Raw genomic sequence first — 21,629 nt, forward strand, 5'->3', positions numbered from 1 at the left:
AAAAAATAAAAAACAAATTCACATTAACACTTCTGAATTTAATACAAGTTCGATTAAGTTGGAAAATTTTATATATAGAATTTAGTAAAATTCTAGGTACTTGCAGATTGTTCGCTCTCTCGTCTGACAACACTGCTTCTATACATTAAGTAACAACATTAAAGGATGTTCTCTGTAAAATATATGATGTGAGAAACTGAAAAGAAAAGGAAAAATTCAAAATATGGTGAGAAAACTGCGACTGCTTTTAATTATTTCTTAGATTATTCCTTTATTCATTTTTTTCTTATCTCTTAATACATTTAGCATTCGTCAGTATTGTAGTCTGATTGCCTTGGTTTAGTGATTCGAGAAGCTTATGTTTTTCCGTGTATAAAAATTAGTCAGTATTCGATTTCAAATCAATTTCGTTTAAGTATCAAACATAATTAAGTTTTATACATATATGAATACGTGAATACTCCTTAACATATATAATGTATATTTTCATATATGCTTATAGCAACATATATATGTTGCTGTAAGCATAATCGAAACAAATGTGTTTTGATTATGTATATTATTCTCATAATTTTATATTTTATTATTTAACTATAAATTGAAATAGTAAATTTAAGAAATGCATTTTGAAAGTAAAACATAACATTTTAGCATAACAAAAGCAATGAAAGTTTATTTATTTCTTCCCTTCTTTTTCCATTTTAAGTTAATATTTGTTAAACTGTTTAATAAGTTTAATTTTGAAAATGTTATTATTTTTTAAGTTTTATTATTTAATTTTATTATTTTTAAATTTGTATTACGGAAAGTGAGAAAAACTATTTTATTCTCCATAAGTGCAAAAAATAAAGTGTTTGGAAAAAGAATATAAATATGTTATAAAGATAGATATATTGAGAAAGAAAAGAAAATGTTTGTATTTGTTTTGAGCCTATATCCAGCAAGAAGAAATTACAAGAAAGTGAACGTTTTCATCCATGTTCAATGGGCATCATTGGATCATTGGACTAACTAAAAAATAAAACAAACAGTTTGAACCAAAAAGTTACTAGGAATAGGCGATTGCTGTCCACTTGTTAAAAGAGGAGTGATGTAAGAGAGGGGGAGATTTGTAAGATCTCTGTAGATCAACTTCCAAGTAGGGAGGAAGGAGTCTACATTTCTAAAGTTGATAACCACATTTTTTCTTGCTGCTTTGTAAATTTCTAATTGTTCTAAATATCTAAACACATCATTTCTTGCAGAGGTGTTATGTAGGAGGCATACTCAATCAAAATTTATATCTATATCAGGATCTAGATGTACATTTTGATGTGAGGTTGCAAGGTTGCTAATGTGGTGTTGTCCAGCACTTACCCGATGGAAGTTCAATGTTCTTTGAGGCGGGTCTTTAAAGATTGTCCTGTAGCATCCACGTATCTACGTTGCGGTTGGCTCTGTGATTCGTAACGGATAGTATATATACCAGGTAGGCGGTGCATATCTGGATGGTCTTTAAGTGTTGCAGAGAAGGGTGAAAACTGAGGGACTTCAGAAAGTTATTCAAAAGTTATTATTTCTGGCAATTTCTTTGTAGAGTGGCAGAGTGGACAGTCTTCTGTCATATGTAACAGCTTTGTGTATGGTGTCGTGGGATCGTTTGTTAGGTTTGACAGAACTTGTAGAGAAACGACAACAACGAATTAGATCTTTGATGATGTTCAGAGAGTAGCCATGTTGTCTGGCATAGCAGGCGATAGTTTGGAGTTCTTGATTCCTGTCTTCGGTGTCAGATAAATGGGTGAAGGCTTAACAAATTAGGGCATTGAAGTCAGCCATCTTGAAGAAAAAAGGATCAAGAGAAGAGCAGGGATGAGGATTGGATAGTGTGTTGGCTTCCTGTAGACTTTAGTTGAGATTTGTTCTTTGGATAAGGTAAGCTGGAGGTCAAGAAAGTGAACTTCTTGCTCTTGTCCTGTTCCAGTTGGAGACAAAGGCTGTAGAGGTTGGTGTAGATTTTATGCGAGAAATCTTGAATACAGAATTTTTGCAGCCACAAGATTAAGAATGTTGTCAAAGTAACATGCAAGAGAATTTGGTGGTTGAAGGCAAGTTGGAGGCTTCAAGTTGCTGAATGACCAGTTCGCAAAGGGTGCCTTAGAAGGGGCATCTTAGGCACACCTCTCTGCCAAAAAGTTGTACCTCAAAAGCAAAGTAAAAACTGTGGCATAAGAGATTGGCAAGCTCTAGGATGTTAAGGTTGTGCTTAGATGAGTCCTAAGGAGGAAGTTACACAGAGAACAAAATCAGGACGGATGGAAGGATAGAGACTGAAAGTCACAAAGCATAAAGTATACTGGGCCTTGGATCATGATGTCCTTGAGACATTCAATTAACTTCAGAGAATTAATTTCAATTAACTCCAGAGCCTCACAATGCCCATTAAACACAGATGAAAACATTTGCTTTGTTGTAATTTTTTATTGCTGGATATTGGTTATATGTGCAGTGTTTATTTTGTGTAGATAAATTAATATATTATCATCAATTTTCTGCCAAAATGAAAACAGAAAACAAGTTATTACAACTACTTGAGGAGTAATTGACACACTGAGTTCATAGAATATAATAAGTGCTGTACATTGCATTTAGCGAAGAAGATAAAAGCCTGAAAAAATTAGTCAGAAAACAGGCATTATTCTTTTAGTAGTCAGAGTTTTCACAAGATTCAATAAATATGAATATGCAAAAGATTGGTTTGTCATCCTTGTAAATTTTCAGTAAAAGATGATTTTTGTGTTCTTGTAAGAATCTGTAAAAATAAATGTTTATGCAATATTTTAGGATATTAAAAAATGTAATTGTATTTAACTTTTTTCAGGAGGAAACTAGTTTTTCTACAGAAGCCATATCAAATTTACCTGAAAATCTTTGCATTCGACCATCTGCTGTTTCTGGAAATAAATTTGGAGTTTGGACTACCACAGATATTGCTAAAGATATGATTTTTGGTCCTTATGAAAGTTCAGATAACACAGAAAAAAAGTCAAACAGTGAGGTAAATACTAAATTATTACTTTTGTTTAAAAAAAACATGTAGTAATTAAATTTGTTTTGACTTTATAGTGAATGAATATTACATTAAGACTGTAAAAAATCTTTTATTAATCACTTTTAGCTTACTTATAGCAGAAATAATATCCACAAATTTGATTAGAATTTCAACAATAATTTCTCGTCTTGTAAATTTCTGGTATTCTCTATGGATTTGCCAGGAAACAACAAGGATAAGATGGATTTTAAGAGATTTCTAGAGTGTATAGTATCCCATTCCTGATGCCAGAGACAATCAGAAAATGAGTATATAGTGCAGCAGCACATTTTACTATATAGGTTAAAGTGCCATCCATCTAGAAAAGAATACCTTCTACAGCTTTGGCACTACAAATTATGAATGATACACTTTCTATAAAATGAGATGATATGAGAATAATCAAACCAATAAGAATAAGAAATAGCCTCAAATATCCAGAGACTACAAATTTATAAAACTAAGATGATGGGAAAGATGATGAACTTCAAGGATGAAGACAGACTCTCCAGATCATGGATATTCTTGTATGATATCTCTAAATGTGCCTAGGAATTGGCTGGATTACATAATTTAGGTGGACAATAATTTATATAACAATTTTTAATTTTGTTTATATCTGTTATAGCCATTTGTGATAGGAAAATAAATTTAACCAATCACAATGCTGAGCATAAAACATATTGTTGAATATTCAAGTCATTAAAAATCTTTGTAAGCAGCAAAAAATATTTTAATCACTGTTTTCAGTCATTTTTAATGACCTTCAGGTTACATAAAACAAAATCTAACAATCAAGAACATAATATAAATATTTAAAACAAGTAATGCCAAACATTTCAAATTAAAATTAAGAACAAAGTGCAGTATATAAAAATAAATAAATACAGGATGAATATATATAAAAATAATAATAATGCAGTTTAAACATGATAAAATAAGTAAAAAATACACAAAAAATAGATATATAATGAGAGTATATAATAAAAACAGGATTTTATATAATATAAATTTTGTTGATAAATATCATTGAATTTATATTATATTCAAAACTTTATGTAGTTTCAAAAGTGTTCTAATTATATTTGTTTACTGTTCGAAGTTATGTTAATTTAGATATATTCTTTCTATAACAGCCTGATGATGGACTTTAAAACAAGCCAAAAACATTTGCAATGGTTTAAATTAAAGTATTTTTATATGCTGGTTTAAAAGATTTGTGTGGGTTATTATTATTAATGAAATGAACATATGCACATATTCTCTGTATGTATTTATTTTTTTAACGCCATTAACATGATATAATCATAGATGTACAAAATTTAAGCAAAAACCCATAAGGCTGCTAGGAACAATTTCTACTGAGTTGATGTGGAGTTTTTCTTACATGACCCAAAAATTAGTCTTATTTTCTTAAATGGTCATCTTAATGGTTTACTAAGAGGAATCTGATCTATAACATATTTAGTAAGCAGTGTTGTTTTACTTCAATGCAGCATCATTCATGTGTTGTAAATTTATAGTAGATGCCTTAGAAACTGCATCATCCATAAAATAACTATAAAAACATTTATTTTTTAAATTAAAGTATCATTATACAGTAGACCCCCTATAACACAGTAGATACATTCCGTGTTATATGAATCCATGTTGTACGAGTCACTTAAATACATAAGCCAATCACAGCCTGGCACGTGTGCAGTTTAGGGGCTACGGCTGTGTGAAAGGTTTTCTTCCATAAAATTAATCGATTTTAGACTAATTTGACTCAGCATTTCCAAATCACGTATAATTTTTTGGGAATAATCCATATAAATTATGCTATAAACAAAAAATTATAGGATTACTTACCGAGTGCGCACTGTTTGACGACACCATTGCTTAAGCTTGTTTTCATCGCAGAGTGGCTTGTCGAACGGCGGGTGCATGTTTCCTGATCAGCGAATTTTTCACAGAAAAATAACTTAACTTTGGAGACATCATTAATAAAAATATAATTTTTATGGCTGTTGAATAACAAATGTTTTTTATAGGTCCAATGCTCGTTTAAACTCAATGGTTTGTACAGTATCCGCTATTGGTCCAGATTCGACCAATCCTGTCGCAACATGAGTCAGCGATGACGTTTTACCGTGTTATACGAATCTCTTTTAGTGTGTTATATGAACACGATCGCAATTTTTTCGCCGTGTTATATGAATCCATGTTATATGAACCTGTGTTATGGGGGGGTCTACTGTACTGCAAACCAAAAAGACTTCATTGTCCATGACATCATATATCATGAGAATGCTTTGCATTGACTGACAAAGTCTGTTTTAGCAATGTTTCCAATGATTCATCATTCATTGGTATAAACAAATTAACATTCATTAGTATGATTTTATAAACAAAATGGAAAGTTTTTGACAGTTAACATTGCATAAATTTCTGTAATTGTTGCTTTTAATGCTTAAGATTTATCATTTTGTGAAATAGTGGAGAATGCATTTTCATCAATCAATCAATCATATGTTTGTTACAAAGGAGACATAAACATGGCAACATTGAATTAGGAAGTGAACATATGAGTAAACCATGACATTATAGGATACAAGAACTTACTGCTAGTTTTTTTAACTATGTAAACTGTGTGACATTGCCTCTGTAACTTGGGTTAAAAGTCTACTGTCAAGAAACCATTGTTGGCAAGTAAACTGTATAGACAGAGGCTTATCTGAGCTAAACAGTATGCAAACTGAAGTGTTGACATGTGAGATTCTTTTGTTTTTGAATAAATTCAAATTTCACTTGGATGTCTGACAAACTACATTAGATATAGAAAAGGCAAGATGTATAATAAGGATTGCTTGACAGTAAAATTTCAGTAAGTGAAATGGTTTGGGGATGCATATCCAGTAAAGATGTTGCAGACTACCCTTTATAATTGGGTCTGTATATGCAGTACAACAGAAAACATCTTATTTGCCAAGTTAATTTATTATTGTCACTAAAACTAAAACACAAATTATGGTTTAGATTTAAAAAAATTTCCTTTAAAAGCCCCAGATAAGATGTCAATACTGGCCTGAAAAAGTTCTACTTTCAATTCTTTGAGTACTGATGGCATATTATGGTCACAAAAATTACAAAGAAGAAGCTTTAAAATAAACAGCAACTGCAGGAATGTATTAGAAGAGTTTGATATAGAATCCTTAGAAAGATGGCCCTATAAAGTATAGCCAACTTGGTTAATATGAATCATTAGAAAAACAGTAGTTAGTTTGCTTTAACAAAAATTTGGGTACTTTTTGGTTAATGGGATGCCAGAAAACTATCACAAAAGACTACCATGTTTAACAATTTGGCCCATGCAATTCTGCCAGCTTCAAGTAGCTTACTTGACTGTTCATGGAGTACTTGATATTATATAGTTTTAGGGGGTGCTTGCTATCACTCGCACCAAGGCACATGTCTACATATTTAGCATGTAGAATAAGGCAGTAGACTAATAAGTGTTAAAAACTGACTTTGGAGACAAATATCTTGTGAAGGGTCAACAATTCTGGAGTTGTGTGAAACTCCTCATTCAGAGCTTAAATCTTACCTGTTGCAATGTATAAAGGCTGCATCTCGTTAACCGTAAAGTACCAAAATTTGCATTAATGATTTTCTCAGCCAAGGTCAAGGTTGTATAATTTAAGGAGTTAAGGCTTAATAGTTGATTGACATTGCTAAATTCTAATATTTTGAAATAATATACTAAATAAAGTTAAATAAAATAAAATTTATTTACAAAAACAAATTTATGTTCTAAATGATTTTGAAATCAAACAAAATGAAGAGGAGATGGTATTTGCCGTTTAAGTGTAGATCAAGTATATCAGAGTGATTAAACAAAGCAAACATAGCTTGACTTGCTTGCTTTTCTGTTTTGTAAAAATAGTTAGAAGGTATTTTAATTACTATTTAATAAAATATTACATTTTGTTTAGTGAAAAAAATTGTTATAATAAATATTTTTTAAATGAGAATTATTTATTCAGTTAAATAATAATGTAACATATGTTGTCAGCTAGTTCACAAATCTCATATGTCCAAATTTCATGTATTTCAGATTATTATACCAGCATAATCAAAACAGTGTAATACAGCTTCTGTATTGTTACAAACCTCATGTTTCTGGTGTGTTTGATTTCAGAGAAGTAAAAATACTTTGCCATGAATGTGGTATTTCTCTCAAAAACCAGTTTTTGATGCCCCTAAAGTAGGTATTTTGGAGCTACAGGATTTGTAAACTAGTCCAATGTTATGCTCTATGTATCAAGCACAAATCATGTTTCTGACATTATACTGATTTCATTTTCTGAATCAAAGTTGTTGTTAAAACTTTCAGTTGCTAATCACTTCATAATTGTGATAACTGAAAACATGTTAAGTGAAGAAGAATTAACATTCTGTAGAAATATATTTCCTAACAATTGTCACTATTTAAATCCGAAAAAGAAAAATGTTTGATATATGTAAGAACCATTGGAAAGTGTGATGAGAAATAGAATATTGAAAGCAAAACTCAGAATAAAAGCATTTATTAATTAGTTTCCATCACAATAGTATTGAAAATAATAATCATAATCATAATAGTAATGACAAAGTAGTTATTTGTAAATAACAGTAACAGATTATTATTTTAAAATAACTGTTAAAAAGAACAGGTAAAAATAACAACTGTTACTAGTGCTGTATAATGATTTAGAAGCAATTAATGGTCAATGAATGAATGAATTTGTGCAATCATCTGTGATTAATCTATGATTATGTCTGAGAGGCTTCCATGATTATGTAATGCTGTATTGTCAATGTTAATGGGGTAAGTGGGTGTGTACACCAGTGGTTACAGAGCATTATGCAAGATGGGATGTTTTATACAGCATTACATAACTGTACAATGTCTAGGTTGTAGATTCTTTTTGTAGGAAAGTAAAGAATTTTACATTTTCTAGGTAATTATGAAAATTCAAATCAATTATCTTACTTATTCCTAAGCATGAAAATAATTGAAATAGGTTTGAATTTTCTTCCTGTCTTTACAATGTAAATTACCTAGCCAACTAAAATTGGTTACTCACATGTGCATGTTTTAAAGCTGGATGAAAATAGGACCAATTAAAATCTTTTTCTCCAACAGATGAATATTACAATCTATCTTCAATGTTGAATAAACCCATATGTGTAGATATATCAAAAAGCTTTTTGCCTGTATTATTTAATTACAAAAAAACTACTTAGTTACTTATGACTAATGAAGTCATAAGTAACTAAGTAGTTTTTTTGTAATTAAATAATACAGGCAAGAAGCTTTTTATAGGCTGAGTAGGCAGCCTATTTAATTAACTTAAGTGTAGAGTTAAACTTTTTAAATTTTAACTGATGTGAATAAATTTGGAATCTTGTTTTTATGGTATGCATATAGAAAATTAATTTGTAAGATGTAGTATTACTAAGGAAATGTTCTCTGCTCTTGGTCAAATCTTTGTATCAGTAACTCTAAACAGGTGTTACTCTTATAGCATTACATAATTTTATAAGGGTTGTAGTGAGTAACATTACAGTGTTTTAAAAGGGGAGGGAAGGTATTAAAAATCATAAAAAATAGTATTACGTAATTTGTGGAAACTCTCTAGTTCCCTCTTTTGGCTTGTCTTTTAATCATGTCCATTGATTTGACCAAGTGCATAACAGGCAGCCAGGTGGAGAAGGATAGAAATTGACATATTCTGTATGGACTGGCCATTAAAGCCACTGTCTCCAACTCAGAATAAACCTGGGTTCCCCATGTTAGCAGGATAGGAGCCTAATATGTTATCAAATCTTTTTCTATGATTTGCTATTCTGACTATTCTACATTTGTAACTTATACAGTATTGTATAAGTAACAACAATGCATATCTGACATATTTTGTATCAGCTTTTATTTTTATATAACAATCTTATTTAAATAACAATGTGTGTTATTGTTTCAAAATAATAGTTTAAAAAATAACAACCCATCATTAAATCATATTTTTAGTTGTTGTAGGGCCTACTTATTTCTTATATCATAAAGCATAAAAAGTGAATTTTTTGTGAACAGCAAACAAACTTGATAGAAATGTTATGATCAAATCAAGAAATTCCAGAAATAGAACAGTTTTTGAATTTGATATCATAATCAATTAAAGACAACAGAAATTCATTTGTCAAACACAGCTCAAAACTAACTTTATTAACAATGACAAATTTTATAATTACTAGCTTCCTATAAAAAGGAAAAGGAATTTAAAATAATTATATCATCATAATTAATGTTCAATGGTATTAAAATTTTCATTGTTAATATTAATTTTATTTTCTTATGCAGTCTAATATAAAAAAATAACTTGAAATCATTCCATCTATAATTTTTATATATAAAGATAAGTTGGCAAGAATATAACTATTTGATAAAGATTATATTAAAAATAAAACTGACAGCAGAATATAGGAAGTGGTTCAATTGTTTTGAAGTCAGGGAACACCAAACTTTGACATTTTTATAATACATCAGCTTTAAAACAGGTGGCAAACCTTTTTTGAAATCAAGAGTGCACTCAGTCTAGTATATAATGTCATTGGTGTTTGCTGATTACATTCTCATACAAAAATTATTTTACTTTGTATTGATTTTTCTTTTACAATTTTTAATTGTATATTTAATTTTTTTGTGGAACACTTCAAGTGGCTTCACAGTTCACCCGTGTTCCGTGGACCATGGATTGAGAACCATGGCTTTAGGCTAATATCAGACAAGTGTGAAAACACGTGGATGCTGTTTTTTTATTCGCAGATGTGAAAATTCACTGATAGAAAGACAGTTATCAGTTGACTGCTATTTTTCACAGAGCATGTCAGGAATCAGTTTCATTTCGGATGTGTATATGTCAACATGGATCTTATAGATTGTGATGTTCCATTTATTATTATGTATAGAAGTATTTAAAAACAAAAAAGACTGGTAATATTGGGTATGTTCTTTTGATTGTAACCAGCCTTCCTTTTTCTTGTTTCTGTTTTTATAAAGTTCAACTGAAGTTTCTCTCAATTCTGGCCCCTCACTAATTTGTATGATTGTATTCCCAAGGATGATATCCATGTCCCATTTTTAGAATATGCAGATACCTTACATCCTTCAACAGGAACGAGGCCAACCCAGTATTTCCTTGAAATAATGTTACCACGTCCATCATTTTTCATGCTCATCTGACAATCATAGGCTTCGAATGTATCTTCCAGTGCAAATGTTTATGCAACATAATGAAATTGTCGCAGACAATTCAGCAGCCCATCCATCTCACTGCTCCCACGTGTTTTATGCAATCTTGTGACATCTGTGAAAATTGACAGACATGAAATCGCACTCTTCTGACATTAGCCTTATAATGACTTCTATAAAAGAACACGATATAGAACAACATCTAATCTATTGTAATTACAGTAATACCTCGGTTTTTGTTGACTTTGGTTATCGTCGGTTTCAGTTTTCGTCTATTTTTTTTCATGAAAAATTTGTCTTGGTTTTCATTGATTGCCTCAGATTTTGTCGGTGTGCTCAAGTGACCTCACTGCTAATGTTGCGAAAACAAAGGGCGACCCAGGCATTTTCCAGAGCAGTGTGGCATTATTTCTCGTTGTGTGAACATTACCCCGTGACGGCCCACCATTGGCCAATGGTTCCATTCCCTGAACACTGGGAGTTTGGTCATGGTTCGTGCTTTGCCAGGGTGGGCTGGCCACGTAAAATTTTCCGGGTTTTCTGTATGTCTGTACGCCTGAATAGGGGCCAGTTACTCTTAAACGGATTTCCAGGAAGGCATTATTCCCCTCGATATGACCATCATAAAGGCATACAACTACTATTACATGACAATTACATCACACTTTATCATGGGGCAATATAGACTAGAAGCTCATATCCAACAAGCTTCTCACAAGAGAAGACATTACTCCGTGTGTCTAGCCGAACAATTCCATTGCTTTCATCTTTATGCTAATTAGTCTTTTATGTTAATTTCTTATTGCTTTTAGTAGTTAACGCTATATTAATTCTCTATAAAATGTGTTTTTAGTATGTATTTTGGAGTGTCTAGAATGAATTGATTGGATTTACATTGATTTGTATGGAAATAATTGCCTCAGTTTTCATCGGTTTTGGATTTTGCCAATTGTTTTCAGATGGATTATCAACAAAAACTGAGGTATCACTGTATATTCAGCTCTCTATTCTTCAATGTCAAAATAAGTACCTTAAAAAATATTTAAAATATTTAAATCCTTAAAAAAATAAAACAACACCTTAGACTTCCAGGTAAATGAACAGTTCAGCTATCATTGGAGTGGAAGTAATAATCCAAATAGTTGCCAACTTCCATCTTTCAGGCTGAGAATCTGCTTTTGAAAGTAGTAGTCAGTCTGTCAGCTTGAGATAGAAATTCTCTGCCTTTTTGAGATGACACCATTAATGTATTGTCTTCATAAACAAGGATTTATACCAATACTAAACATCCCAAGTTTGCTTTCTTAGCAGTTTTTTTAGAAATTGTCTGCTTCAATGTAATATTTTCTTTGAGTTCTATGTTGTCAGACATACAAGAATTCTCATACACATATGAAAATTTTAACAGAAGCTTTAAATTCCTGATTAAATTATAAGAAATTAATTTGTTCTAAAAAATTGCTGCATACAAAATATGCCCAGAATGTGATAGATATGTGATAGATAGATCTTTGGTATAACAAAATCAATCTGAGAGTCTGGCAAAATTGAGTTCTTTCTCAATGTCACTGCCACGTTGTTGATACAGTTGACACACCTTAAAACAAACATGATAAAGCAAATTCAGATACCTTATGTTGTCAATTCAGTGTTTTTCATGTTAAATCTAATATATTTGGTTAGTTGTTAAAATTTAGCCATTTTTGAACTTTTTATATACTTATTTATAATACAATATACTATTACTCTGTATTCTATTTTTCTATTACTAGTAGTTTCTTTAGTAGGAAAAACCAATATTATAAATCTATTATTGTGATAAAGAGATTGAATAAGTGTTTACAACTGTCAACAACATTTCTATAAATTTTTTTATTATTTCTCAGCCTTTGTAATCAAAGTCAGCCTCAACTATAGTCTAAGGTTGGCAAGTATGAATCAAATTAGATATAAAATTTTCAAAATTAGGTTAGATAAATACTACAAAACATCCCAAATATTATGAAAGACATTGTCTGAAGAGTTAAGCTCTGCATAAATATAAATACAGCAAATCCTCGTTAGTTCAAAATTCAAGGGACAAAATAATCACGACTTTGAATTATCCAAGATTTATGTATTTTTGTACAATATGCCAAATGCCATGTAAGTGATGTAACTCATTAAGCAAACAGAATACAGCTATGTATACAATATGCTATTTTCATTAATTAATAATAATAATAATAATAGTAATATAAACTGCAGGTAAGCAGCACGTGTCCGGTGAGAACCTCATAGGTCGTCAGATAGGTTTTATAAAAAGTAGAGCAGAATTCCTTGAAATTTAGCCCAAATTACTATATTTTTAAAGTGGTCCAAAAGTAGTAAGTCGCTCAAATGTAGGAGTCTAGAGCTCTACAAATATCTCAATCTGCTATTTACAGCCCGATCTTGCAATCCCAAAAACCAGCTATATTTTATTCAGTTTTCTGTAAGAATATAAAGAATCATTGATTAATAAATTATAAAGCTCACATTTTTACTTTTTCAATTGTGCCTCATAGATTGAAGCTGTTGATGCAGAAGGTGATAAACAAGAACTTTCTACAAATTGGATGAGATATATTAACTCCACATCTAATGAAGAAGAACAAAATTTGATTGCATTTCAATATAATGGACAAATCTTCTTTCGTGCTTCTAAAGTTATTCCACCAGAAAAAGAACTTTTAGTTTTCTATGAAGTTAAAAAAGAAGGTAAATTAATATTGATAATGAATATCACTTTAATAAATTAAAATGTGAAACAATTAGTTAAATAATATTTATATAAATATTATTTAACTGTGTTTAATGTTTCATAAGTAAAGTCCAGATGCTATCAGATTCATTTTTTTGTAATATTAAAATTTCATAGCTAGTTGTCTTAATTATATAAAATTTCTTAGTTGTAGTGTAATATTTATTTGATAAGAAATGAGTTATTATGTTATCAATAAATTAAGAATTTTACATCTCATTGTTATATTACTAATTATTGAGGAAGAAAGTTATTTAATAATGAATGTAAAAATATATTAATAAAGTGAATAGCAGATTAAATTTATTATTTTAATAATTATCAATAAAAAGTGTTATAAGTAAACTTTTTATTTACTAATAACAGCACCTAATATATTAGGTAAGCAAACAATCTAGGAAAAAATCTAAATATTTAAAAATAAAACATATTTTTGAATATTTAGATTTTTAAATATTTTCCACTTTGTGGACATTAAAGATGGTCTTTAAACCATATCCATCATGGGTTTGGCCAGGTCCACAATAAAAACAGTCATTGGTGAAGAATGGGGCCTGACATATCCAGGAAAACAGCTCTATTAAAAACTCCTGAAATTTCCAGTAGTATGCGATGCCTTAATTGTCTTGGTCATCTAGCCTATCTGAATATTTAGATTATGAGATGTAACATAAGGAGATTGGTGTTGTTGCAAGTCAGACTTGGCAGTTATTGACATGTTACCTATCAAGAGAACAAAATCTTGAACATTCATTTACTATAGACTTGAAAGATAACATTTTAAACTTTTATCTTCATACCATTACACCTCTTCAACTTCCAGCAAAACATAAAATGTAGCAATTCACTATTGTTTTTGGAATCCACTTGATTCCAGCTTCAGGTTTACAGAGCTCATTTCAAATTGGAATGCATCAAATAGAACACACATGTAGAATTCAAAGTTAAACAGATCAGTATTGCTACATTTTACATGTTTTGCTGAAAGCTGAAGAGGTTTAATGGTCTGAAGATGATATATGTTTCCAGTGCTAGTGAAGTATGTTTTATTATTTTAAACTTTATACCATTACTTTATAAAGCCAAAATTTGATTCAATTTGTAATTATATGAACAGAACCAAAAGAGAATACAGTCATTTAAGCTAAATGTCTTAAAAGTTTTTTTGGGACTCACTTCTGAAAGTGCCCAACTATTCCAAATAATGTTTTGTTTGACATTTCTTTTTTCTTACACAACAACTCCATGAATCTCCACTTATTAAAAGTTGTTTATAAACTTTTATAGGCACAGATAATTCAGAATATTTTTACATAAACTGTTACTTTAATGCTTGATAACTTTTCTCTGTGTAGATTTCTAATGTGAAAATTCTGTTTTATGGTGCAGTTATTGCAATTTAATTTAAATAACAAATCCAAACTAACAATACTCGATACATCTATTTCCAATATCGTTGGAAATAGATGATACATGACAAGTCAGTTGAGTGACATTTGCTTACGATATTGGGTGCATTGTCTGGCAAAGCTGCTCAAAATGGCTTTGTTAAGAAATATTTCAGTAACTTTCATTTTAAATTATTAGATACAATGCTAATGCAATGAAGTTTGAAAGCATTGAAGACAATTTAAGATGGTGCCACAAACAACAAAGTATTTAAAATTTTTTATACTGGGATAAAAATGATAATATAATCTTTATAACATCAGTTACTGTTTTGTATCATTTCTGAGTAAACATTTTGAATTACATTTGCAAACAGCAAAACAATAGTTGTAGAACTGTTTCCTATGAAAATATAAATTGCTTAAAGCAAACTGATCAGATTTTGGTACAGCCAATACAAGACACCAGTACCCTCTTTCTCCTGCTCCTTATTCCCTGCTTATCCTTCCTACCAGATTCTTGCATATGGTCATATATAAAAATAGGAATGCCACAATTTAATGTGGCAAACAGCTAGTTACAAAAATCATACAATTTTATTTTTATTAATTATTATTACTAAAATAGTGTGGTTGAGATTACAGGATAATCTCAGATTTGTACTGTAATCACTTACAATTGAATAAAACATCTTTATAAATGCAATAATTGTCCACAAGGTCTCAATTTTAAGTGGTTATATTACAAATTTGAGATCACCCTGTAATCTCAACCACACTATTTTAGTATTTATATTAATTATAATAACTGCATCATGGGTTCTTCCCAGTATGTCTAAATAAAAAAAAAATAAATGTTAATTGTAATAAAAAAATAATATCCCTCTTTGTTTCACAATAATTGTTATTGATAACTATTACTCATTAAATATTTGTCTAAAAAAACCTGCCTGATTACACAGTAAGGCTAGGCCTCTACTTGTGATTTTTCAGTTGCAAAAATAAAACTCATTGTTTCCAATACAAGTGCATACACTTGCAACTAAACAATTGCAGCAATTAAAAAATTGCAACTGGTCCTATTTTCGCTGTGACACAACCCAATGAATCACACAAACAGGCATGGACATGCAGCCACTTGCAATAGTCTAGTTGCAGTTTTGAAGCAGTCTACAGTCTTGTTCTGGTCAATGTGTGTGATTGATGGACCAATTATTCCCAACAATTTGTCAAAACTACTTTTTGTCATTCGGTAATACTGGAAAAACTTTGCAGGATGCTCACATAAATTTTCAAATAACTCATAAAACTGCCCTTTCAATAATCTTTCACTTGTTATTGGATGTAACCAATAACTATGCTTCCGCCATTTACTTCTTGCCCGATGCAAAGGAGCGATCACACAAGCAGTTTCAATGTCATCCATTGGAAAACTGTTCTAATTCAACAATTTATCTATTGCAGGGTGTGCACCTTGTAGATTTTCTGTGGCAGTGATTTATTGATCACCACAACTAGAAATCGCAAGTGGAGGCCTAGCCTAAGGTGCATACTGCTAACCAGAAGGATCTGGATTCCAAAAATTTTATACAGATGCTCTCCTACTTATGAACAGGTTAGGTTCCTGAGTAAGTCACAGGTTTTATTGTAAGCCGAAAACTAACCTAGAAACTACATTTGTACACAGAATAACCATCAATTGTTAGTATTTAATCCTTCAATGTACTTAATAGAATACATTATGCTCTCTACCACTTAATAGCAGGTGTTTCAAATGTAGTTTTTTTTTCACCTACTACACTTAAAATGAACCAGGATTATTCATAATACAGGATATTCATTTTTTCTTGAACATGGGATATTTCAGATTCCAACAAAAATGGAACAAAAATATGAAACAGTTCCACGTAATACTGAACACCTCACTTAAAACAATCTCTAGTAGCTTAACCAAAGCAGCTTTATTAAGCAACGTGCCATTGCCAAGTCTGACTGTGTATTTCCAAACTCTCTTCTTCATATCTTAAAAGTAAATTTATTACTTGCTCACTCTGCATAATTTTTTAAATAAAAATTCCATACACCATAAAACTGTATAAAAATAACTGAGCAAATGAATTATAAATAATGTGGTCTTGAAACCTTATAAATTACAAGGTTTCTTACTAATAATTATTTCCTTATTTGATTGCAAAAACCAGTAAAATGAGAACTTAAGCATTTATGTTTTTGTTTTATTAGAAAATCTTAAATAAATTTTGTTATGACAACATTATTTTACTTATTCACTTTTAACAAATATATCATATGCAAAAGGAGTGTTATTTCACACACTGAGTATGAAAAGTTTAATTTAATTATTTTATGTGATGAATACAGGTTACCAAAGAAATAGCATTTATTTTTTTATTAATGGGAATTAATTTATCACATAAAAGTTCTTTATGCTGGAAGTTTAAAAAAATTAATTAATATAAATATTATAATTCTTTCCATTCTGTGAACACTAAGAGGGTAAATCTTCAGCAAATTAAGCATTTTAACATTAAATTTTGAAAATATTTAAGGGAATAAAACAGTTTATCTTTATACTATTTACAGTTTGCTTATTGTAATAAGTTTAATTAAATATAATAATAGCTTAAATAAGAAAATGTAAATTAATAAAAATTCTTTATGCTAAAGTAATTTAGATATATATATGTATAGGGAGGCCCAACAGTCAGTTAACCATGTTTTGTTTTGTGTGTTCCAGGTATACTTGCAAATATGAATCGTAAACTGAGTTTAGAACAGCGTGTTTTTCTTTTACAAAATTGGTGGAAACACGATAAAAAGTACGCAATAATTAGAAAATTGTTTATTGAAAAATATCCAGCTGTTGAACCACCTACTCGCCAAGCAATTTACAAATTAAATAAAAGATTTGAAGAAACGGGAGCAGTAGTAGACTTACCAAGATCAGGTCGACCAAGAACTGCAGTAACTGATGATAATGTACGAAGAGTGGCAAAGGCATTGGATGCCAGCCCAGGTAAATCAACAAGAAAAGCATTGGCAGAATTTGGAATCACTCGAACAAGCTATCAAAGGATTTTAAAAAAGTTAAAGCAGAGAGCATCATGTATTGAACAAGAAGAATCTCATTTTGAGCAATTTTAGTAGTTTGTAAGTAATGAAGTATTTTGAATAAGACTACAGTTTAATGTTTACATGGTTATTTGACTTTGGGCCACCTTATATTTGTTTATATGATTCATTTATTTATTTATATTTTACAGAAAATAAAATTTCTTCAGTGGATAAAATTGAATTATCTAAATCATCGTCATTGGTAGAAAGCCAAAATTCTTTGGAAATAAATCAAAGCTACTCTAAAAAATCATTAAATCAATTATATAAGACACCAAGGTATCATAAGCAATATATTTGTGAAATTTGTCATAAAGGATTTCTTTATAGCTGTGATTTTGAAAAACACAAAAGAAGACATACAGGAGAGAAGCCTTACGTATGTCAATTATGTAATAAAAGATTTTTATATAAATGCAATCTTCAAGAACATTATAGAACCCATACTGGAGAGAAACCCTATATCTGTAAGATATGCAAAAAGGCATTCACAACCAGTAATTGTCTGCAAAAGCATCAGCGAATTCATACGGGAGAACGACCCTATGTGTGTCAATTATGTAAAAAAGGTTTTAATAGTAGTAGTGATCTTCAACGACATCAGAACACTCACAGGAGAGAAAAACTTTACATGTGTGAAATCTGTGGAAAAGGATTTGCCAGTAGTAGTCATCTTCTAAGACACCAAAAAGTTCACAGTGAAGAGAGACCTTTTACATGTGATGTATGTAAGACAAATTTTGCTGACAGTAGTGATCTTCAAAAACATCAACATATCCATACTACAGAACAGTCTCATACTTGTGAAATATGTAATAAAGGATTTGTGAGTAATGCCTATCTTCAAAAACACAAAAAACTTCACAATAGGAACAAATCCTATTTTGACAAAACTTGTAATGTAGTAGTTTCAAATAATCACATATTAGAAAAACTATATTTCTGTGATATTTGTAAAGAAGGATTTTCATATAAATCTGAACTCCAAGAACATTTAAGAACTCATATAGATGACAGACCTTGCATCTGTAATATATGTAAAAAAGGTTTTATTGCTAATAGTAATCATCCAACACACAAGTGTTCTGCTGATAACAAAGAAGATAACTTATGTTTATGAAAATAAATTTTTCAGTGAATATTAAACACAGTTGTTTTTTGTTATATTAAAATTACAATTTATTTAATATCTGTTACAGATAATACTATGGAAAATCTTTTATTGCATAATATATTTATTGTGAATTAAAAGGCACATAAAAGTAACAACTGATAAAAGTTTAACTCCTGCCAAATATTTGTGCATTCCATATACTGTTAGTGAAAACAAAAACTGTACAATGCAATTGCTAATCAGGCATACCACCCATGTGATTGTCTTTCCACTTACATTTCCATGAAAATGTTAGTGTCACATCCTGTTTTCCTGTTTACTTGGCTTGCATTTGTGTATACAGTACTGAAGATGACAGGTTACTTCATTCAATGCCTTTAGACCTATCACATTCAGTAATCTGGCATTCCCTCTGTGAAAAAGAATGGCCAGATTAGCAAGAGTAAGAGTAGTATACTATATCTTATTTATTTTGTATAATATCCATTTTTTTAGTCCAGATGGATATTTGGTTAATTCACTAGTATTATTGATTAGATTTGTTAATTAAAACTTAATTTTTGTATGATTTTTATCAATATTGTATATGAATTACAATATTGATAAAAGATTAAAGACTAATAAATCCATTATCTTTCTTAAAATTAGTAGTGAATTTAACTAGGCGATCAAATTGATGATTTTTACTATAAAGTAAGTCATGAAGAATATTACTGATGTAACTTGACATTTTTTGAACCTCATTATATCATATTTATTGATCAAGATAAAATTATAAACATTATTATTATTAAAAAAAATTTTTCTTCTAAATGAAAGTATTTAGCCTTATTTCTTTACACAAAAATAATTGTATGATGAAAGTAGCTATTATATCAGAAGATGCTTGATTTGTATATAATTCTATTCAAATGATTTTAAAATGTTATTTGTAAAGCTGTGTTACTGGGACAAAGTTAACTTTTTACAATATTTTTTTATATCAATGAAATGCAAAAAATTTAAAATTTTCTTAAAACAAGTTAAATAATTTTAAACTGAAATTTGTTAAATATTAAGGTATTGTATTATTGTAAATGTGTAATTTTTTTAGCTAAATTTTTCTGTCTACACTTTTTTCGAAATGTTTGTAATGTGAAAAGTATCAGCTGTTCAACTGAAATAATGCATTTCACTCTTGTATCTAGCAAATGCATTCTAGTCATTTCAAATTTTGTAATTATAGTTTTACCTATTTTATAAGAATCATATTTATGTAAATAATGCATAGATGATTAGTGTCAAATGTAAAATTGCTATGTTAATTCTTTAAAACTTATTCTATCAATGTAAAACTAATTTCAAATATATATAAAAAACACTATATTGTCTAACATAAAGTAAATTCTGTCTTTGCAAACTTAATGTGTGAAATTTTTGCAATTATGAACTAGATGATCTTTATATTTGTCTTATTTTTTTGTTTAACACTAAGTCTGATTTTGTTAATATTTTTAATTAATGATAACCTTCATTAGTAAAAACACAAATCTATGTTTATTTCATTTAAAAACTAATACAAGATATATACATTTTGTATGATTATTTTATTATGCAGGCTCCTCAATTGTATAATTCAACAAAAATGCTTCTCTTGCATGATTAAAAATTCTTGTTTTACTATTATTATTTCCTTATTCTTATTTATTATTACAAAAGAAATTATATAAAATAGTTGTAAGAAATACACATTATAAATTCCTATTCATAATACTGCAAGTAGGGATTGCAATCCAGCTGGATTTTTGCTGGACTAACATCATTCCAGCTGGATCCAGCGCAGATGTATTTTTGGTGCAATAAAGTGTTATTTATCTATTTATCCAGCAATTTATGGTTTTTTTTAAAGAAAAAAAACATTTTTTTTAATACTTAAGAAACTATTATTTAGACTGGTCACTATAAATCAGTAAAACTTCTTACACATTTAGGTAGTAAACTTAACTTTGTTTTGGTTTAACACTTGAGATAGAGATAATTAACTTTAAATGTTTAGTTAGATTATAATTATAATGTAATCTTTAAGTTAAATAATAGCAAATGTAATTCTACTAATTAATTTGTATTAATATATTATAATAATGTAATGATGGATAATCTGTGGCTAAGTGGCTATCAGTCTTACCAGTTTTCTTATATAGGCTCTACATATCAGTCTGTAGTTATTTATAAGTAATTTAATTATTAGTGTTAGTAAAATAGTGAGTAAGTAATTAGTAGTAGTCTAGTAGTTAGTTATTATCATCAAAATCATGAATCACATACATTCATATCATCATATATCTAAGATACTGACACTCATTAATTTAACAATTTAACTAACTAGGTATTCTCAGTTTCTCACTAATTTTCACAATAAAATTGCCTAGCCTAGCCCACTAACCACTTATAGAATTTAACTTTTATTCTATTTAATAGAATTAGAGTAGAAGTTTAAAATATTTTATTCAAGACAAGACTAATATTTTATAAGAATTAAATAAAATTAAATCAATCACATCTGTTATTTTTTTGACTTTTCTGGAAGTAGGATCTCAAGAAAAATGGTATTGATGGTGTTATCTTCCAACCTACTTCTTAATGAATTGCATATTTATCCTGCTGCGGAGAAGACCCTTTCTGCCTCTGCGCTAGTTGGTTTCAGGGTCATTAAATAATCATAAATCGTTCCGTCACGTGATTCATTGACATCACAACCGACCATAAATTAGAATTATGCACCAGGACTAGTAGAGGAGTTATTTATTTTATTTAGTGAGAGCAGAAAGTCAACTGGCAATTAGATCAGCAGAGGTAAAAGGGCGGGCAGTGCGGTGTAGAGAGGGGATGTAGCA

General features: G+C 29.6%; 1 protein-coding gene across 2 annotated transcripts; it reads left to right on the forward strand.

Moving 5' to 3' along the window:
• The first annotated feature begins 133 nt into the window (after positions 1-133).
• On the forward strand, positions 134-19,207 carry LOC136988899 (histone-lysine N-methyltransferase PRDM9-like). Of its 2 annotated transcripts, none has more exons than XM_067286909.1 (4): positions 134-226; positions 2,861-3,037; positions 12,887-13,079; positions 17,792-19,207. In XM_067286909.1, the coding sequence occupies exons 1-4, from the start codon at positions 224-226 to the stop codon at positions 18,760-18,762; spliced, it is 1,344 nt and encodes a 447-aa protein (XP_067143010.1). In that variant the 5' UTR covers positions 134-223; the 3' UTR covers positions 18,763-19,207. The 2 variants fall into 2 exon arrangements, with proteins under 2 accessions (XP_067143010.1, XP_067143011.1); XM_067286910.1 differs by lacking the exon at positions 17,792-19,207 and adding an exon at positions 17,266-17,678.
• Positions 19,208-21,629: the final 2,422 nt, after the last annotated feature.

This window comes from Centruroides vittatus, unplaced genomic scaffold, assembly GCF_030686945.1.
Source record: "Centruroides vittatus isolate TY-2023 unplaced genomic scaffold, ASM3068694v2 scaffold_386, whole genome shotgun sequence".
NCBI lineage: Eukaryota > Metazoa > Arthropoda > Arachnida > Scorpiones > Buthidae > Centruroides > Centruroides vittatus.

Bases quoted from the DNA above. Each gene is read 5' to 3' on its own strand.
- LOC136988899 (XM_067286909.1), top strand. The intron at 3,038-12,886 runs GTAAATACTAAA...TGTGCCTCATAG, and splicing joins AAAAAAAGTCAAACAGTGAG to ATTGAAGCTGTTGATGCAGA. The intron at 13,080-17,791 runs GTAAATTAATAT...TATATTTTACAG, and splicing joins CTATGAAGTTAAAAAAGAAG to AAAATAAAATTTCTTCAGTG.